General features: G+C 39.2%; 1 protein-coding gene across 3 annotated transcripts in view; it reads left to right on the top strand.

Moving 5' to 3' along the window:
- LOC139948259 (LIM domain transcription factor LMO4.2-like) overlaps window positions 1–21,511 on the top strand; it is a 64,165-nt gene that overhangs the window by 16,530 nt on the left and 26,124 nt on the right. For 2 of the 3 annotated variants that reach the window (XM_071946354.1, XM_071946356.1), the window contains exon 3: window positions 19,345–19,994. In XM_071946354.1, the coding sequence (XP_071802455.1) occupies window positions 19,955–19,994 (40 nt within the window). In that variant the 5' untranslated portion in view covers window positions 19,345–19,954. Of the gene's footprint in view, window positions 1–18,896; window positions 19,995–21,511 lie in introns of those variants that run through there. The other variant, XM_071946355.1, reaches the window with a different exon arrangement.

Below are 21,511 nucleotides of genomic sequence, written 5' to 3'. Positions count from 1 at the left end.
ATAAAAGACTTAAAAGTCTGAAGCCTTTTTTAAAGGCATCTGAAAGCAAAACAACTTTTGCAGCAAGGGTGTTTTTCTGTTATTATTTTCGTGCAACTTCGACTACCAATCGAGCCCAAACTTTCACAGGTTTGTTATTTTGTGCATATGTTGGGATACACCAAGTGAGAATACTGGTCTTTGACAATTACCAAAGGTGTCCAGTACCTTTAAGCATTTGAGGTGAGGACAGAAGTGTGACAAATGTCAATAATCGTCGCTACAAATTAAATGTCAGATCTGATGTTAGCTGGTCAGTTTATATTTTGTGTTATAATAGACGATGATTTGATAAAATTGCGTATGGCATTTTATGCGGATGTTGATGCATGAAGCCAAGCTGAAACACTGCCCAGGGGAATTCTGAAGTAACTGGCATATTGTGGCCCCTACAAAAACAGCCTGGCCACGTGATGCGGTCTAGTTCTATGTGTTCACCTTGTCGCAATCGGTAGATAACTTGAAGGTAATTGAATATGTGCAGCAGTGGGCCTGCAGCATCGTATAGCCTGGTTGCTTGTTGCTTCTCAACTCGCTTATTTCATCACGATGCATCAATATCGTGACTCGTATCTGTAAATGTGCATCACACCCTTTGTACAACTTTCCTGTTGGGTCTATGGTGGACCAAGCAAGTCTGTACGTGGTCCGTAGCTGCCCCATCTGAACCAAGTTTCTGTCGTAGACCCGTGAGCTAGAGCTGTAGCAGGCACGTTAATTTCGGTACGATCGATTTGTGATTGTCACTCTGGGCAACATGAAGCAGGAATCGCCCCAAGCACCAAGTATTCTCGCACTTTCCTCTTGCAAATTTGCTTCGCATTGTTTTCCCCCCTTACAAGCTGAAATGTTAGGGGAAAACTGCATGGAATTAAAAATTATCGACCTGCACATTTCGGTGTGAAAGACGAACCAGGCAATTTAGTCCTGGCGATTTTGTCCTGTCCAATTTTGCGTTTAATCTTCTCGCTCTGTTTAACTAAAGAAGAGGCACGAAATTGCTTTATATTAGAAAGTGAATACTTTTTCTGAAAACAAAACTAAACACTGCGGGACAGTCGCAACAGGCAAACCTGTTACTTTTTGTTTACAAATCAGAATAATTTGTGGAAAGGTAGACTTTTTCAATATCCCCTCTCCTCTTCTCTTCTCTCTCTCCATATGTTTTTCTTCGCAGTAAATTGATGCATTTCACAAAGGAACTGAAGAATATGAAACTGCTTTTCTTTTATAATTGACAATCGTATATGCCTGGTGTGTTTGAGTAAGGACCCAAGCGTGGCTTAATATGGTCATATATAGTGGTTAGATTGAGAGAGTGCTGATAAGTTAGACCCAGAAGCAAGTCATCATTTTTCATCATTACTCAAAATCATAACTGCAAGGTTTCCCTATTAAACAAGCATTCATGTTTTATGATTATGTCCTTGCTGGATTCAAAATTTACATTTTTTTCCCTTTAAAGGTACTGGACACCTTTGGTAATTGTCAAAGACCAGTTTTCTCACTTGGTGTATCTCAACATAATATGCATAACATAACAAACCTGTGCAAATTTGAACCCAATTGGTTGACGAAGTTGTGAGAGAATAATGGAAGAAAAAACCCTCGTCGCACAAGTTGATGCTTGATTTTGAGAATTCAAATAATTATTTTATTTTCCCCAAAAACTACGTTACTTCAGTGGGAGCCACCGTTTCTCACAATGTTTTATACTATCAACAGCTCTCCATTGCTCGTACCAAGTTTTTATGCTAACAATAACTGTATTAGGCAATTACAAATAGTGTCCAGTGCCTTTAAAATGCTTCAACTCAAAACAAAAATGATGTTTTCTCATCGCACTTTTTTTCTGCTCCCAAATTTGCATTTTGTTTTAATATTTGTTTTGTGAAGGCTTCCTGGTTAGAAACGATTGTGCACTCCTTTGTCAAACCATTCTTGGCTAGACTTTCTCTGTAACTTAGCATTCGGTACATTTATTTTGAAAGGTGAATGATATGCGTGAATAAGGAAAGCTAGCGGAGGGCTTGATACATGAGAGCATTGCTATTACTCTGTCCAGTGTATCAAATGGCTGGGATAATTGAGGCGTTTACTTTAGATGCGTTAGTAATTAAGTGCTAATGGCATTATCACAGTTTTATGGAGCCGTGTAACTCACTGTCTGAGTGAAGTGACAGACAGGCTGTGACCTGACTGCAAGGTCGACTTCTGTTGCCTCGTAGTAACTGTTTCTATAAAACACAAAGCCGAGCTGGTGAGCTGTCAGTTAGACTGCGTGGATCTAGGTCGAAACCAGAGAAATCTGTCAATACATGAAGCTTATTATTCGAAATGATCTGCATTTAGCAATTAGAGTCACACTCAACCGTGTAGGCTACATCTGTTGAACCTTTAGAAAATGTTTCATTTTATGAATGAACTAAAACTTTATGTGAATGAAAACAGTGTTGGCTTTTGTTTTAACTGATTTCAGTTAAATACATTTTCCCAATACACTTCCCTAATACGGGAAAACCTGGTTTAATGTCCACAATGTTCATGGAATTGAGACAATGTATTCAACTTAAATTCTGACTGGGTGAATCACACTATCTTGTCATTGTCATGAAATGACCTGACACTTTCAAAGGCTCGTTTCTGGTTGCGTTTGTTGCCATCAATTTACAAAAACACAAGCAGTCTTTACATCATGAGCTAATCAGCAATTCGATTATTGCATCTGATAATAGTTCAAAGCTATTTACTGTTTAAAATAAGCATGTAAGGGAAACACTAGTTTGAAGAAGTAAGATCTTTTATTATTTTTATATTATTTATTACTATTTATTGTCAAACTTGATTAGGTAAAAAATAATAATGATCAACACTTTATATACTTTATAGTTTTATATGTGTTTTCCCAAAGAATTGTACTAGCCAAATTTTGAATTAGGTATTGAATCTGTATAATTATGTAGACACAATTGGGAGAGCCCGGAGGCACTTAACACCAGCGGTGACGTGGTGGTGCAGTACAGACTCATTCATTGCACGTGTGCACTAGCCAATCATACCTTACCATGTGTTTGTATTCTGAAGCTAATTGAATGATATGTGAAGGGAATATCGAATTAGGAACTAACAGGTCAAATTAGCCGTATCGTGCACGGTGAGCGAACCATTAGACGTATAGAATGAACTTTGTCTTGTGCCTGGCAAGTGTTCACTCACTATTGGCAAAATCTCAAATTCCATCAGTATATGGAAGCTTGTGTTCTGTGCGTAGCTGCATAGATGGTAGACAGAGTTTGGCAGACAACACATGACATTTTGGCCCATAACATACCCAATGTCATCGTAAACGTTAAACCTTAAAAATCTCATACCAAACAGAAATATAGAATGATTATTAGGGATTACCAAATAATTGTTCTAAACATTCAAACCGACAAAGGAAAATGTCATTTATGAATGCTTGGTATTTTTGCTGAGCTCCGATGCTTCTAATTCCTTGCATCTGTCACGCCTTTCCGTAGATGGGTGTTCATGCCCGCATTGTCAACCAGCGTGGTCACAAAATGGCCGCAAAGATTGCTACGAGATGTATTTTGTGGAGTTTCAGATGGTTTGTGTCCTGGTTTATATTTTGGTTCATGGAGTACACTTTTTCAGGCCAATGGAGTGGCACTTTCTTTGGTGCAAAGGTTGTGTGTCTTGTTTTGTTTTTACAATCACATATATAACAATGTTAATAGTCATTAATGCTAACTTCTGGATGTGCAGGTTTTGCAGAATTTTTCTTTTGAGGTACGTGTCCGAACTTGGTACTTAGCAGTGGTGCTTAGAGACATCCCTTTATTTTGTGAGGATATGACAAGATCTTCAATGTAAAGAAAATCTTTGAATGATAATTGACAAACCCAGAGCCATTTTAATTCCAATTCTCTTTCGGAAAGTAGGAAACAATGCTATTGTTGACATCTGCCTGTTTGTAGACCTGTTTATGGAAGGCAATTCAACACTTCTGTTTCTGATAGCATCATGCATGTCAACAATGTGGACATATACTATTTATTATTTCAAGCCTCCTTTTGGCACCTTTTACGTTGTGGAGGTAAAACCAACCGGGAAATATGTTGAGATGTACATTGCAGTATTTTCTTGTGAAGTTAATGCCGGAACCGTGAAGGACAGCCAATGCAATTTCATTATGTAAATTGTATTAGTTGACAAGCCCGCAGAATGCATGTACCTCGTCCTACGAGGTGCAACAACGGGCGGCAGTATAACGAGTAGTGCAGGTTGAGTCACGTCTCTCTCTGGAGGTAACCATGATGGCTTCATATCCTCCAAGGATACTGCATTTCATTCAAGAAATTGATCCACACCGAGCCGTCGCAAATGAGTCTGTAACCTTAGCCTTGCCATTCGATTGAACACGCTGATGCCATGGTATTGTTAGCACCAGTATAAAAGAGCACTCAACAAAACTATTTCCTTGGCATGGTATACGCAAGGCTAGCGGCGGCAACTTGAACCTGCTAAGGTCACATCAGAGATTGATGAAAAAATAGAAGTATAGAAAATGTGTACATAGTTGATATGTACTGTTAGAGCTATCGGATGGCTCACTGATTACTGTATCATTTTATGCATGTCAAAATACAATACCAAAATACATATTTTGATTAGTCTTTTAATCATTGCTAAAATTAGAAGAAATACTAACCATAGAGCTATGCCTAAATATCAATGGCAACACTGGTAAGCGTTATCAACGACTTTAAAAGTGAAGATCATTAGTGTCAGTTGTAATCAGTAGTTATTTAATAATAGTCAGCAAGACTTCATTTTTTTCTCGACCAGTAGCATTAGTATTTACGTATAATAGAGTGAGGGTTTTTATTAGTATCATTGTTTTCTATTCATCATTCTGAATAAAACAAATAGCCTACCGATAATGATCGATCATCTTTGATCAATATATCATCTATTGATTATTGATTATTGCTCTTCTGAAAACTGCCCTGATGTCAATACTTAATTCCTCTGTTAACGGTTTTACGTCCCATCCAAAGGACGAAGCAATGGTTAAGTGTCTTGCTTAAGGACACAAGTGTCACGGCTTGGGATTCGAACCTACACTCTGCTGATCAGAAACACAAGAGTTTCAATTCGATGCTCTTAACAACTCGGCCACGACACTTTACCAATATTGCTGCGACCTTCGGATGGGACGTAAAGCCGTTGGTCCAGTGTGTTGTGTAAACGCACGTAAAATAACCCAGTACGCATATCGTAAATAGAAGGGGCTCACCCCAGTGTTCCTGGTTTGATTGGCTGCATATTGCGCCGCAGCACTTTGTAAACCATTACATGGTGATGTAAAATGAAAAGGTCTTATAATACAAAGGTACACATACCTTGCTGAATGTTGAAGCGCATTGAGCGTCAGTGAGTGACGGGATCAATAGAAGCCACTTTCTATTACTTATTATAACTAATTCACACAACACTGTTAACCTGCGGTTATATTAGTACTCCTTGATCTCTACTCTGATGATCAACTATAACATATATGTTATCACTCAGTACTATAGTTATTATAACTCATTGGACAGTACTCAAATAATCATAACTATGTCAATTCATAACTGTGAGCTACTAAAAGCTATCATGCATGGATTGACACTCAGGAGCCTCTCTCTTCATTATAGAACTGTAGTATCACTCCTCAAAACAAACTACAATTGAGCTCTGGGTTTGCTTTGTTTATTTGTTTGTTTATTTCCAAAAATAAATAATCATAAAACATACATGCATTAGGTACAAAGGGTGATAAGAGGATGGCACCAGGAAAAACCTTAGGCCTATTAACAGGGCCTGGTCCATTTAGTTGAATTGGTTTTAGTTCATCTATATTATAAAAGCGCTTATATCGCATGGGCGCCGCCATTGTTGTTTGGCAAGTGGTGCCCGCACCCTGCTAAAATGATGCGTCCTGTGGTAAATTTTGGGGTACCTGTGGGTTGGGGCGTGTGTTGTTTGTGACGTCACAGTCAAAGCGCGAGCGTGTAGTAACGTTGGGGTTGAGGGCAGGCGTCATTTGTGATGTCACAGTCACAGCGCGAGCGTCCAGTAACTTTGCGCGTACATACAGTATACAAATATTGACTGCTTCGAGTGCTATGGTTAAAACTATGACTCCCGAGGTGATCCACGGAGCGTTCTATTTTCCCGAGGGAGTCATAGTTTTTAACCATTGCACGAGTAAAAGCAGTCAATATTTGTTTTATAACACCCCAAACATTTCTAAAACCTGTATTATTATTATTAAGTTACAGACCTGAATGCTACATTCCACGGACGACGCGAACACAGATTGCAAACACTTTTACCTACTGTGTTGCATGTAGTGTCGGACAATCCGAAATGGTTACAGACTATTAATTTATCATCCTCGTACACGCAACGGACGTCTGGGTACTGCACGCCGTGTGCTAGTCTGTCGGACTAGTCTTCGGACTAGCGCATGGCAAACCGACGCTCTATCACACGGCCGTCGTCTAGCAAAACTAAGACATGTCATGTGACGCGCTCTAAACCAATGAGCAGGCACAATACCTGCAAGGGGTGTTATAATACAGAACAATGCATGGGGGGGGGGAGGCACGACGACAAGACGGGACCCGCGCGAAACTGGAAAATATGAGTTATGGGGAAACATTGGCAAACAAAGAACACTGCAATATCGCGGGGACGGGAGAGGCACGGAGGCGTGGGTTAGATGGAACAGGATAGGGAAGGGGCACACGGTGGGACAGTGAGTTGGGAAAAAAATGAACGAGGCTGGTGAGGGGGGTTAAAGCAAAGGGGTTTGGAAGCTATACAGGACAGAACATAATCAACTGAACTGGAACGAAATAAACGAAACGGTATATAAACGCTGGGAAAGAACCACTATCGGGATCTGCTGGAAACTGGAAAATATGGATGGGATCGACAATGCCGAAACGGAAAAAAGACGGACAAGTGTACGATTTCACAAAGCACTAAGATTCGTCTTAACTTAGGATGGGTTGTTTGCCACAGTGATTTGTATTGTGACCCTGCCAAGCCACTTTAGCCCTCCCCTGTACACAACGCTACACTTGCAGCATTTTTACGTCGAGCTTTCTAGCGGGGTTGCCGCGCGAAGCGCGGCATCTCGCTAGTAACAATAACAATATTAATTATGAAATGAAAGTACAGTGAATGCATACAGCAAACATAGCACACACAATGGTTTTTAATTAAATTGCTTTTCACAACTAGTTTTGCTATATTGAATAATACATAAATACATATAATAGTATAACTGAGTGTCGATAACAATAAAAAGAAACATAATTTAGGTATTTACAAGACTATAGATAAATTGGAATGTATAATCATGCGTACACCGTTACAAGCGGTGTCATTTAGGCGGTTTGTTTTTAATAAAAACATTTTTACAATGTTTGAAAATGGTTTGTATTTGCTGTTTGATAAAATTTTACAAGTGTTGTGTTGAATCTTATTCGTTTTCTCTGTGTTCCGGGCTATGAAAAATATGTTTCGCTTTTGCATTGACCGTATTAATTGTTTTTCTTTTCACTGTTTTTTGTTGTTGCCTAAAATAAAATTGCCTTGAATAAGCGAGCCACTATGTACTGGATTACAGGTCTATGATGTTTCTCGACTGTCCTTGTTTGCCTTTGTTACAGTGCTGTTCAGTATTGCAGCATGATCGACGATGATGGACTTTCATACTCTACATTTTAATCAAAGGGTCTCTGGCGACCCATTGTTGTAGTAATTATCTTTGCTTGCCACTATGTAATAACTGCGCTCAATAATAAAGCACATTTTAATGAAATAAATAAATAAAAGTAAAGGTGACGTAGTTTGGTAGTCAGGTTCGCCTGTGTAGTTTATTTAATAGTGAATCCACATTATACATTATAATACACGCAGGCATATCAAACTCACGTACATTCTCAAAATCAACACAAAGAAAGAAGCAATTCTTGCACTGTTTATTTTCCAGGTTGTCTTTGGAAAAAACCCTGTTTAGATTGGTAAATGGTTGGACAAACACGTTTTGCTAGAAGTATCTTTTCCGAGGAATGCAATCTGCGCAATTTAATTAAGTCCTGCTGGAAACAAAACGTCTGCGGACGAATGGTTTGTGTCGTGTATTAAACACGATTACTCTCTACAAGTAACAACAGAAACATCTAATGATCGTGACTTATTCATTATTTTGACTTCGTCTAAAGCAATAGTTTGTGGATGCGTTTAAATTTGTGTTTCTAAATTTATTATCTTTGAATGTAGACCTATTGTATTTGATTTAATTGTAAAGAAACAGTAGTTTTAACCTTGGAAACAACCAGTAATACCAAGTTGATTGAAGGATCGAGCATGACTTCATTGATGCACGTCTTATTAAAAATTGCGTATTGCGGTGTTTTTATAATTTACCATCGGAAGGAAATCACATCCTTCTAATCTAAAACTCATGACAATAAAAACGTAGCAAGACGAATGCTGATAATCGAAGCTCTAGGCGGAAGGGCACACACTCCTCTTCCACTCAAGAAAGTTGACAAAGGAACGTTTTTACCGAGTGCCTTACCAGTTTACCATCTTCCCGTAGGTTGTATTGTATACCATCATCGAATGATATACGTTCCGAGGTTCATACAAAACACAGCTCTAACTAACATCCCGGTAAAACAAGTGGCGAAACGTAAATAATCAAAGTTGTTTTCCCCCTTTTTTACATTCAGACAATGCATTTGTTTTTATCTCCACGTCAGAAAATCTTATTGTTAAATAATAAACGGCATATCAAGAGCGCAAACAGGGCAAACCTAGTCATTGTGTAGATTAAAGATGCTATGTCAGATTTTTGGCCGATTTGACCCCAAAATTATGATTTTAAATTCAAAAGGTATTTTGATGGGGTCCAGAAAGTTACAAGCTTTCATTTGAGCCATTGCTCGAAAAAGTCCGCCAATTATTAGTAGCAGTGAAATAAAGTGCCCGACAATATATCACGTGACCAATTCTTATGTGTGTTATAAGAAACGTTTTAAATTGTTGTCATGGTTCCTGACCATTTAAAGTAAAAGTTAAACTTGTTTTCGATAGAGCGGGTGATACTCTTTGAAATACCATTCACTCAAAAAAATCTATTTTTTAATGTTTGGGGCAAAAAATCTGACATAGCATCTTTAATATCTTGTTTAAAAAATGGAAAATAATTTCTTTTTTAATTGGCCAGAAGTGCCCCCTAGAAATGTGGTGCAAAGTTGACCTTATTAATTTAGCCGGATGTTGATTACGTCATACGACGTCCTATAAAATCTGTCTTATTTTTTTCTGAGTCAAAATTGAATGGTGGGACTCCAGGATTCCGTAAAAAGTTTCATCTGCAGTTTCTCGTGCAAAGTTGGTTTGTGGGCAGGTAAGAAATCCAACTCATATTGATACTATTTTTAACCCCAATATCAATACGACACATTGGCTTGTATTGTGCACCTCTAAGTTTACTTAAAGACATGGACACTATTGGTAAATGTCAAAGACCAGTCTTCTTACTTTGTGTTTCTCAACATATGCATAAATTAACAAACCTGTGAAAATTTGAGCTTAATTGGTCGTCGAAATTGCAACATAATAATGGAAAAAACACCTTGTCACACGCAGTTGTGTGCTTTCAAGTTGTTGATTCTTGGAAATTACTTCTTTCTCGAAAACTACGTCATTTCAGAGGGAGCCGTTTTCTCACAATGTTTTATACTACCAACCTCTCCCCATTACTCGTTACCAAGTAAGGTTTTATGATAATAATTATTTTGAGTAATTACCAATAGTGTCCAGTGCCTTTAAGTGTCTTTCATTTAAATAGGTTAAAATTGTCCAGCAACTTTTATTGAACAACTCAGTCTAAACATAATGTTGCAACCGTATCAGAAAGAGGAGATGACTGGTGCACGCAATGGACGCCTTTGGGTTTGAGATACAGGTTCTGCTGTTCATGTGGTTAGATTGGGACGTACCCATACTATTCTAGAAGGTGGGCTGATGCTACGACTTAAAAAACTAATCGCAGACCCATCCCTTTACCCTAACCAACCTGATCAATCCGTGCGTCACCATCATACCCCGCACGGAGTTCAATTCCACTCTAATCAAGTTGGGGGTCTTCACCGTAAAAATGTGGAGTAATTAAATGATTTTATCCCAGAGAAGCTTGGCCAATATTGTGCCTTGATATTGAATGCTCGGCCGGGGTGCTTTAGAACCGCTTTAATTTCCTGCGAGGACAGCTGGCAAGCTCAGTCCAATAATATAGCCGACCTGTTTTGGCTGCGGTGCCTTTAATTACACTTGTGTGATTTTGGAATTGGCCCGGATAATGAAGCTCGTCTTGAGCCTGTATGGGGATGATGCGGGTAATTGGTCCTGGCTATCACATCAATCATCAAACTATACAAATAGCACCCACCTTGCTACAATACTCTACAACTCAAAAAATAAAAGTAGTTCTATAATGTATTACTGTATTGAATGAGGTTAATGCTGCAGCATTGGTCATGATTTTTAATTTAGGAATCATAATGTTGGCTCAATGGCAGCACAGTGTTTGTTGTATTGTCGTGCAGCTTGGCCACTGAATACTGGTACCCCGTCCCAGTATAAGCGTTCAATACCATGCTGATATGGGGACAGTGACGTTAATTATCCAGTTTAGAACACTGTAGGTTTAACATGTTGGCCGCCCACAAATCGACCAAATTAATTATAGAAAACAATGACGTGCTATCCTGAAATATTTTAACGAGTTCGCCTTGTCTTTCTTGCATGTATACTTTTTTGTTGTTTGATTATATTTTGTTGCTTGCATTGTATTACTCATTTAATGTGTATGGTAAAGAGTGTTCTTATGTCTCGTACGTGAAACTATATAAGCATCGTGTAAATCTATATCACTTATTAGTTTGAATATTTTGTATATCCTCTAAAAATGAAATAATATGGTCGTTAAAAGGCTGTGTCTGTTAAGTTGACAGAAACAGTATTTTTGGTCAAAAATCCTGGCAATAGCGACTTTCAAAGTTGAGTTTTTACAGTTCAAAGAATACCCTTACCATTGCTGTACGTGCCCTCGCCATGAGCGAACACAAAACAAGAGGTTTTCACGATCGACCGGCACTGAGCTGCCCGGATTGCCTGGCTTTGCACCCCGAGGGGACGGGGTAACGAAACAAGCAAATTGGACATAAAACTCAGATAGACAGGGCACGGGAATAGAGGTTGAAGCTGACGAGCAAAAGCTTTTGGATGGAAGTGGATTGAGAACTGGAGTTGTTGAAAAGTGCAGACGCACGTTCGCCTCATGTATATGCATATATGATCGCTTGGCATGGTGAATGTCAGGATTCCTAGCCAAACTTCTCGGATATTGAAGAAGGCCTAGGGCTCAATATCCCCCTCAAAACTGAACGTCTAATCTTCAAGTAATTCCAGTCAGTAATCCCTTGTGTTTATGAGAAATATCAGCTAGCTGTAAATGCAGTCTTTCCTAAGCCTATGGGTGCGATTTACAACGCAGATTTAGTTGGAGTATTGTGATGTGAATATTTTATTTGGGGCTACTGTGGTTCTCCGTCGGCCAGCGTGTCATGGGGGCATCTGTTCAAGCAATACCGAGCGGTTAAACCTGTCACTAAGCACCATGAAACCAATGACATGTAGTCTACTTGTACAGCATGGGAAGGGTCTTAGATCAAGTTTGTGGTTATATTTGCTGGTTTCTTGACCTTGTCTTATGTATAACCGTTTAACCTACCCCTAAGGTATACATATAGAGCAGCATTCATGTCACTAACAAGTACCGTGACAGCTCCATCTGTAAAAGCCTCTTCAAGTTTAGTCGAAAAGCAAGATGTTTGGGTTAGTCTTGTTTGGCGAGTTAGGCCTACCCTTATAAAGCCTGCCTGGTGTCACAGGGAATTCCGTCCCCAACGGTCCGGAGGGACATTGGATTCTGCCCCTCCGGCTATTCCTGTCCGCCAGGTGAATTTGTCTCCCCTCTGTAAATGAAATGTAGTTATATTTCTATATCTTCATTATTTTGTTTACCTCTGTGCGAAACGTGTAATCTTTTCAGACAATAAAAATAAGAATTTGTTTTCCCTTCTCATTCAATATTATGCTCCACTGTGGGACACTATGTGTATAGTGTAGGCTGCATAAAGGTACGCAAGGGTATTATTCCGCCGGGTCAGCCCCTGACATGAGCTAACTTCGCCCAGCATTAATGTAACCAATGCATCTTGGGACAGCCGACCGGAACTACTTTCATTGTTTACGTACGTCAGCAACTTTTCGTGGGTTCACGAAATTTTTCTCAAAGTTAAGCTGCAACGTTAATTTATTTTACAAGCCCACGTTGATACAATAGTAAACGTCTCCTAATTAACACAATACTAACTCTCACAAATTTGCTGTTTGAAAGTCACCTGGAAATATATTTTTTTCTTCTTTAAACATTAGAGTATATGTTTATAAACAATGAAATACATTGTTTGAATAATTGTTTGTAACGATTTAAATGTTAAAAAAATATATAAAGTTGTTTGGGGTGACTCCGCCTACCCCTTTTGTGACGTCATTCGAGGCAGACTTTGCCTCGATCGAACATCGAACACACGTAAGTGCAAGTACATGCAATTCCTAGTCGTGAGTTTGTACGTTTCGAAAAAAAGTTTTGTTTCTTGCATTTTCCCGGCAATGTCGACCAGGTGTATTGCTGTTGGATGCAGCAGAACAACTAAAGATGGGGTCAGTTTGCAAAGTGGTCCGGTCCGACGTCTTTTCCAGCGCTCTGCAGCAAACACTTTCGAGAATCCGGAATACACCACACATTTTGACATATAGAGAAAAGTTATTTTCTAAAACATGACGCCATCCCAACAATTTTGCCCAACGTGAAAAAAATCGGGTCTTGTTTCAACTTTTAGGGCATGTTTTTAGCTTGCGCCAAGCGTCACTATCTTGTGTTGGCACTGCATGCGATTCACCGTGCTGGGTAATCCGAGTGGACCGTCCGCACAGCAGCCATACAGTGCGTGCAGTCTGCTCCGTGACCGTAGTTCTGTACAGTAGGCATCATACCGATCAGGTATCCAGACGTAGTGTACGGGGCCAGACTACACAGTTTCTCTTCAAATAAGGCCGTGTCCGAAACGGCGACTTCGGCTACAGCTACGGCTAGATCGCGCGCGTCTGCTATTCTTCAACACTGGTAGACGCGCTGATCTAGACGTAGCTGTAGCCGAAGTCGTCGTTTCGGACACGGCCTAATATCGCGCCTCGATTGACGTCACGAACAGCGCCCTCTCGGGTCGGGACTGCTTTTAAATTTGTAAATAAAATGGAAACTAATTTTGTTGAACCTTAGTTAACTGTTTATTCATATTCCACTCATCAAAACACATTTTTTAGTGACAAAAGCTTTAATTTGACAAAATATCACTTCCAGGTGACTTAAAAGCCATTGGACCCATTCGGTACAGGAAAAAAAAAAAAAGTTCACAGATTTACAAATAATTTACAGGGTTTACAGAAGGTAATGGTGAAAGACTTCTCTTGAAATATTAGTCCATGAAATGCTTTACTTTTTGAGAAAACGGTAAAACAATATAAATTCTCGTTAACGAGAATTACGGATTTGTTATAAACACATGTCATGACACGGCGAAACGCGCGAAAACAGGAGTGGGTTTTCCCGTTATTTTCTCCCGACTCCGATGTCCGATTGAGCCTAAATTTCCACAGGATTGTTATTTTATATATAAGTTGTGATACACGAAGTGTGGGACTTGGACAATACTGTTTACCGAAAGTGTATAATGGCTTTAAGGGTGACAAAATATGTGTCAATGTTTAAGGTGCTGTGGCGCAATATGCTGCCAACCAGACCAGGAACTCCAGGGCGAACCCGTTCTCTTTTCGGTAAGTACACCGAGTTATTTTACGTGCGTTACACAATTCACGGGACCGTGAACACAAAAGTTTGAATCCGGTGCTCTTTACCGCTATAGGCCATGACACGCCCGGCGCCGTCCTGGACCACAGTGTTGTCACTTTCTATAAACCAGATTTGATTCCGCTACTTTACGGAGCTTGCGTTGCCAACTCCAAATCGGTCCTTCGTTCGTATTGAGCCAATTTTTACGATGTCAGAGTGAACAAAACACAAATGTTTGCCAATGCGGTTCCACGAAGGCTAAACGTGAATACTTGTACAGTGTTGTCGCGTTAAAAGTTTCAGAACGGATGGTTGCATTGCGGCACTGAGATATAGACTGGCTTAACGCACATAAAACTAATTCTAGCAAAAATGTATCCCCTATACTAGTAAGCATTGATTTGCTATAGTGGTCGTTTGCAGTAAACAAAATAGTATGCATAAATGATCTTGTTATTAAGTCTTCCCTGCGCAAGCTGATATGTGATAATGCGGAGGAATGCAAAAAAACTTCAACATTCAAACTCAATCAATTATAAACAGGATAGAAAACATAAGACGATCGTAAACATTTAAAGACTCCGGGACACTATTAGTAATTACTCAAAACAATTGTTAGCCTCCAAAACATACTTGGCAACGAGCAATGGAGAGCTGTTCTGATAGTATAAAACAAGGTTGTTATTTGATGCATATATAAACAAGGTTGTTATTTGATGCATATATACTGCAACTGCGAATATTGGTCTTTGACAGTTACCAATTGTGTCCAGGGGGTGTATTTCACAACGCATTAAGACTATAGTCTTTATCTCGAGTAGGGATGAGTTGGTCGTCCTAACTTAGGACTACCTTATATCATATATCTTTGTGAAATCGACCACAGTGTCTTTAGTTACGTCAGTGTTCTTTTCTGTATGTAGTCGTACCAAAGTGTCGCAGTTTTACCTTTATCGATAACTCACACAACTTGCAGCAGTGGGGATAAAATGGAAGCCGTTATCTGCATTAACATGTCATCGGGATCTCATTGCGTACAATTATCACCTTATACTTGTCTATCACGTTGACAAACACAGTCAGTTCCCATTCTTATTTTATGAATAAAGTGCGGAATGTGTGAAACTTGCTTTTTTGCGACCTTCTACTAAAGATGATCAGCGCTAGAGATTTGGTGACGGTTTGGCTATTGCAAAAAAACGCACTCTTAAATTCGGGCAAAACTGTGGGGAAAATTTGGGCACCTTTTCACGCTAGGACTATTCAAAATATATATATATATTTTTTTATCTGTATTAACATTTCGGGGCAAATCAGCGCCTCTCCTTAACCAAAGAGTCACCTTGCCTTGCGCTGATTGGTCATCCAAGTTTCTTCCAACCAAGATGCAAGAGTTTTTTTGTTTTTTTGTAGAGTTTTAGATCAATATCTTAGCCGAATTTTAACCCAATTTGTGAGTCGTTATTGTTGACCTTGTCCTTGTGTCTGAACAATGGTCCCGAAGTAGAAGCCGTATTTACTGATAGCTCCCTGCAGCATGAAATGAATGACTACTACAGCTTTCCGATTGAGTAACCTAGCTCTAAGTGAAATAATCCTTCAACACCTCATCAAGTTAATCTGAATGATTGGTGGCGCTGTGTGCTAGCTTCCATTATTGGACACCACACTACAAAATGCAAACATTCACGTGTCAAGCTGATTATTATAATTTGTAGGCTCTCAAAATCTTGTGAATAGTAACGGTTTTGGGTCAACCAATTAATCGATTATTTGATTACAGCAATGTATCTCAACCTGGGGGCTCTGTGTCTCAACTTTAGAGGCGATTTGATAAATTTAGGTTTTAAAGTTGGTACCATTTGGCTTGGGAATGGGAGGAATGCCTCATGGAAACTGGCAGCGATTCGGTTTGGGAAAAAAAAAACCATTTTTGGGGTGTTTTTTCTAGGGTTTCTAGCAAAAGATCCAAAACGGCCGGCCTACCAAAAATTGAAAAGAAATCTAAAGTTTAGTTGTCTAAAGATATATATCTGATTTGTTTTCAAGAGGCTGGGAGACATAAACGTATTATTGGAGTAATTTTGAATATTTTAGCATATAGTTTAATTAGTGTGTTGCACTCTTATGTGACTGCCCAATCCAAACCATTTGGCCTATCTCTTGTTAAAGGCAATACCTAAAGGAATAGTCAAAACAAACAACATAAATAATATGTCGTCAAAAACAACAGAGTAAACCAACTCACTCAACCTATAGTGATTTTGTTTAACCTGTCCAATTATAGCGCGATATTTAATTGATGTGGGCCTAAACACGGTTTAATTCAAATCTAAAACGTTTAATTTTAAATCTCAAGAATTGCTACACCATCATGACCTACTGCAGACCAATATAATAATGAAGCATGAATGCAGACGTTTTATGGTTACGGAGTGGTCCTTGACAATGATTTACAATTACGGGGGGGGGGGGGGGGGCTAAGACATAAGTTGGGAGCGATTTGTGTTTTACCATGAGAAATCATGGAGACAGGGCCTAAATTATAAAGCGCGCTTTTAGAATATTGGTTGACATACTGAAGCACACCGGTACATACATGTACACAATTTTGAAAGGTATTAAATAGTTCATGTTATGCATAAAATGTTTTATTTACGAAAACAAAACAAATCCTTTATAGTTCTTTTTCCACGTAGATTTTATGAAGAGGGGAGGGGTTGTTAAGATTCTGACGAAGGTGGGGGGGGGGGGGGGGGGGGGGGGCGCGGGGGTGGACACCGTCACTATATCACCGTAACCACCGCTTACCATAAGTAACAACAACGCAACAACGCAAATCATGAACGCTCGCGTGTTATCAGAGCCTTTCGGGGAGGGGCCTATGGAAGGGCGAGAAGTGTGCCATTAATTGTTGTATAGTGGGCACTACTAGCCAATTAAAACGTAAGTTTCCATTTTCTTGAACAGGCCCCTTGTTAGCGCTCTTTCTTGCCATTTAAGCCTACTAGCCTATTGTTATTGATAATTCGACAAAGCAATTTTAACTCCGTGTAAAATTTAATTTTAAAAACATTCAAATGTTCACATCGAAGCTTATTTTACTCTGGAATGTTTAAACCTAAAAAGTAAAGATTTCAAACTGTGCGGTGGGGGTGGGGGTGTGCACGGACATAAATTGTCGCCACTGCATGTTATTTAAAGCCTATACGCAGTCAAATGTTCTTGATCTTCGTTGACAATAATACTTACCAACATTGTGTTCTAGTAAACAGCTTTACTATCCCCAGAATTGGGTTATATCAGACTGCTTATAGCATGACCAAACATACGTAGTCTAATATATATATAAATAAAAATAACAATAACAAAGTTATTTAATGTAAAGATTTCCGCGTAAATAATACAACACTCAATAAATAAAAACATACTCCAGTATACATTATTGACTTTTCTTATTGTACAAACATTATATTGGTAATTACTCAAAATAATTATTAGCATAAAACCTTTCTTGGTGACGAGTAATGGGGAGAGGTTGATAGTAAAAAAACATTCTGAGAAACGGCTCCCTCTAGAAGTATTTTTTCCACGAATTTGATTTCGAGACCTCAGATTTTGAATTTGAGGTATCGAAATCAAGATTCTGAAAGCACACAACTTCGTGAGACAAGGGTGTTTTTTCTTTCATTATTATTTCATAATTTCGATGGCCGATTGAGCTCAATTTTCACAGGTTTGTTATTTTATGCATTACCAATGCAGTGGGTAAGCCAGCAATAATGAAGGGAGATGAGATTCGGAAAGATCGCATATAGTTCTACAATATCAGTAACTCAATACCAACCTATTTATAATATCAGATGGTGAAAAAAGTTTTGTCGTGTCATTTTGCAGAAATGACGTACTGTCGAAAATGTAGCATAATTGGCGATGATTTCGACCTACTAGTCGTTGTAAATAACTAAGCTGAAATATTCATGATTTTTAGAGCGATTTTTTACCTAAATCAACTTTACAACTACTGTCCACCTTACCTCCAAAAACAATAAAGTTTGAGATTGGATAAGCATGCAATGACTTTGTGTGAATGAAGACATGACAGACACTTTGTCTGATTGATATTGAGGATGGAAATGAACAAAGAAAATGCCGGAAGGTACAATCTCCTGTTTGTCGGACCTTAAGTTATCACAAGAACCCATAATAGTAAGAGGAGCTTTAATCTAAGGAGCGAAATTGCATTAGTGTTCGGCCAGTCCGCCATTGCCTTGCCACAGCTATCACGTACCTTCATTTCCTTATTGATGGAAGAATGCCGTTGCGCGCAGCTGTTTCCCTATCCGGCATTAAATGGTCGAAGATATTAGAATCGAACGAATAATTGGGTTCGTAAATGGCAGAAGAAAAAAGAGAGAGAGAGTGATTATTGAAGAGTGGCGGAGTGTAATTGATTACGTTGTCGAGTGGTGAAGACTCTATGCGAAAGCTGCCAGACTCATTAACTATTGTTGGTCGTGCCATTCATAACTTATACATCAAATCATCCCACGTGCAATTTCATCGTTAGCATCAACGCACCAACCCCTACAGCAAGCCTCGCATTCATTACATCTATCCACATTTTGTTGTTAATCACTGACGTTTCAATCTTGCAGCTTTTGCAGGTATTGTTGAAACAACTGTACTCAGCGAAATAACAACATATCCCCTCATCTTGGTTGCTATTATCTACTGTAAGTGTTGTGACCCGCACACCACAGTGGACGCTTCCATTTTCCGTACGAATGAGTGGGGGAAACTATAATAACACATGACATATTAAATGCGGCCATTTATTTCTCGTTGAAAGCCTTCTTTTGTTGGGCCAGCCTAAACCACATGTGATTTGCCCTGAAATTGGCAAGTTCATTACTCAGCGTGCACTGACTAGATGTGTGTACACACAACACGGCTTGGCTGCCTGCCCCATTTCCCGCCACTGCCTGCCGTGTAATCATTACCTTCTCCACCTCATACAAGCGCACTGCGTTTTGTTTTCATCAAGCACTCACCAGTTATTCATTCGTCACATCAGTGAGTAGCAACTACGGGATAGGATGCCTGCGCTCCACACTCTATAGCAGTTTTTACAACACACGGCTATTCTATATCAACTTGTTTTTTGTGTGAAGCTTCTCTGTTTATGGAACAGCTTCATAATTGGGCATTGACGAGACATACATCTTAACAAACTGCATGTTTTCCGCCGACAGGTAGACGTTGAGCCTGATATACACGTGAGCTAGCTGCACTCATTGCACTGGAACGACGTGCCGTCAACTCATCGAGGTACTGAGAGAACGAAGCTATGCTCACCACAAGTAGTACAGCCGTAACGTGCAGGCAGTAACTGTAAACCAACCATCCATAAGTTCTACGAACGTTGAACGTTGCCTTGCATTGTGAGCCTATGGATATAATGTATTGGTGAGCTCTGGGATCCCACTGCATCAGCATACACACCCAAAGGAAATCACTTGCATATTTTACTTGGACCATCAACAAACTATCGAAGAGGTCGTGAGGTGTGCCATCGGGCCTGCTGGTCGCTCTAGCTGGAAAGGCATCCCCGACGCCTTAGTGATGGTGCTATATTGGCCCGTGTGAGCAGCAAATCAACAAACCCATCCATAGTGGCACATGCATCCAACAGTATCAAAACAAACCACAAGAAAAACCCAACGTGTTAATCTGAACAAAATATACAGTCAAATAAAACCTTGTTTAACCTCTTCAAAAGATTCAGCAGCAAGGGGAGGATCGGTGTACGCCTCCGTTGACTATTTATTGCTAAGATATTTTTAGCACCGAACACAACCCATCATGGCGCAAACTATTGACTCAGTGGCTGGATGTGATGTGGGTAAGTACATGTACACAACGTATACCGTCTACTGCATGCTCTACTTTAATTCCTATGCCATGTGAATATGTACACTGCTGCACCATGATAAATAATAGTCGATCAGATGTCAACCAATGCCACTTCAGTCGTATATTATTCGTTCTTGCACACGACAGGTATCGCTGTAACAAATCATAACGTATCCCCATAGTACTGCTACTACTGTGTACTGAAGTAGATGGGGAAAATCTCTTTCGCAAACACAAATACTATAATATTTACAATATTACAACTTAATCATCACAGTTATTGGAATTCAATACTGCCTTTCTGCATTCTGATTTGAAAGTTTGATTGCTGATCGATATTTGTTATTTATCCTCCACTTTATAGCAGTCATTTTTAGTTTCAAACCTGAACTGCATTTATATGTAGGCTACATTTAAACAGCAACTGTGTGTTGCTTTCAATGTACAGGTTTGCATGCTTCGTATATTCCATTAGGCCCTATATACAATTTGCCCTTTCCCAAGTACTTGAATCAAGCATATCAATGCGTCTAGCTTCCATTATTCATTCTGCTAAGTGGTGTATTATGAAATTGCTTTCTCAATAAACAGACATCAAATGAACTGTATATAATTTATTTGGTCCATTTATAATCCGAATTGTTACTGGTCATCTTTATTGATGTACACATAATGTGTACGAATTATAAAGACGTTGCTTCACTTGTAAACTGTGTATTAAAGGCAGTGGACACTATTGGTCAAAATAGTTATTAGCATAAAAACCTTACTTGGTGATGAGTAATGGGGAGCTGCTGATTAGTACAAGTATAAAACATTGTAAGAAACGGCTCCCTCTGAAGTAATGTAATTTTCTACGAATTTGATTTCAAGACCTCATGTTTAGAATTTGAGGTCTCGAAGTCGAGCATCTGAAAGCACACAATTTCGTATGAGAAGGGTTTGTTTCTTTTATTATTATCTCGCAACTTCGACGACCGATTGAGCTCAACTTGTCACAGGTTTGTATTTCCATGAATATGTTTAGTACACCAAGTGAGAAGACTGGTCTTTGACAATTACCAATAGCGTCCAATGTAATATTGACAATATTAGTAGGTGACATGTGGATGTACAACATGATTTATATATGCCCAATATTATGGAGATCATTTACTGCAGTGATCCATGATGGTGCCAAAAGTTGAGTTCGCTTTAAAACAAGTTCCGTTTAAATTATATGGATATATTAATGACAAGTCTGTATTCATAGATAAAGTATACAGTATTCATGCCAAGCGCTGGCACAAGGTCCCACAACTCATGGACTATTTAGCTGCTTTATCCCTTATGATCCATTCCTATTAACCACCGTATTGCACAATTTCTGGCTCAAAAGTGGATGTAATTACAACAGCGTTTCAAAAGTTGTTTACAGTCAAACTTTAAAGTGGCGATATAGGCCTACACGTTTGATGTCTAGTTGGCACAGACCTATATGCAATTAGATCAAGTGGTTATATTATT

Source organism: Asterias amurensis, chromosome 15, assembly GCF_032118995.1.
Source record: "Asterias amurensis chromosome 15, ASM3211899v1".
In the NCBI taxonomy this organism is placed as follows: Eukaryota; Metazoa; Echinodermata; class Asteroidea; order Forcipulatida; family Asteriidae; genus Asterias; species Asterias amurensis.
This window is presented reverse-complemented; position numbering and strand designations above follow the sequence as displayed.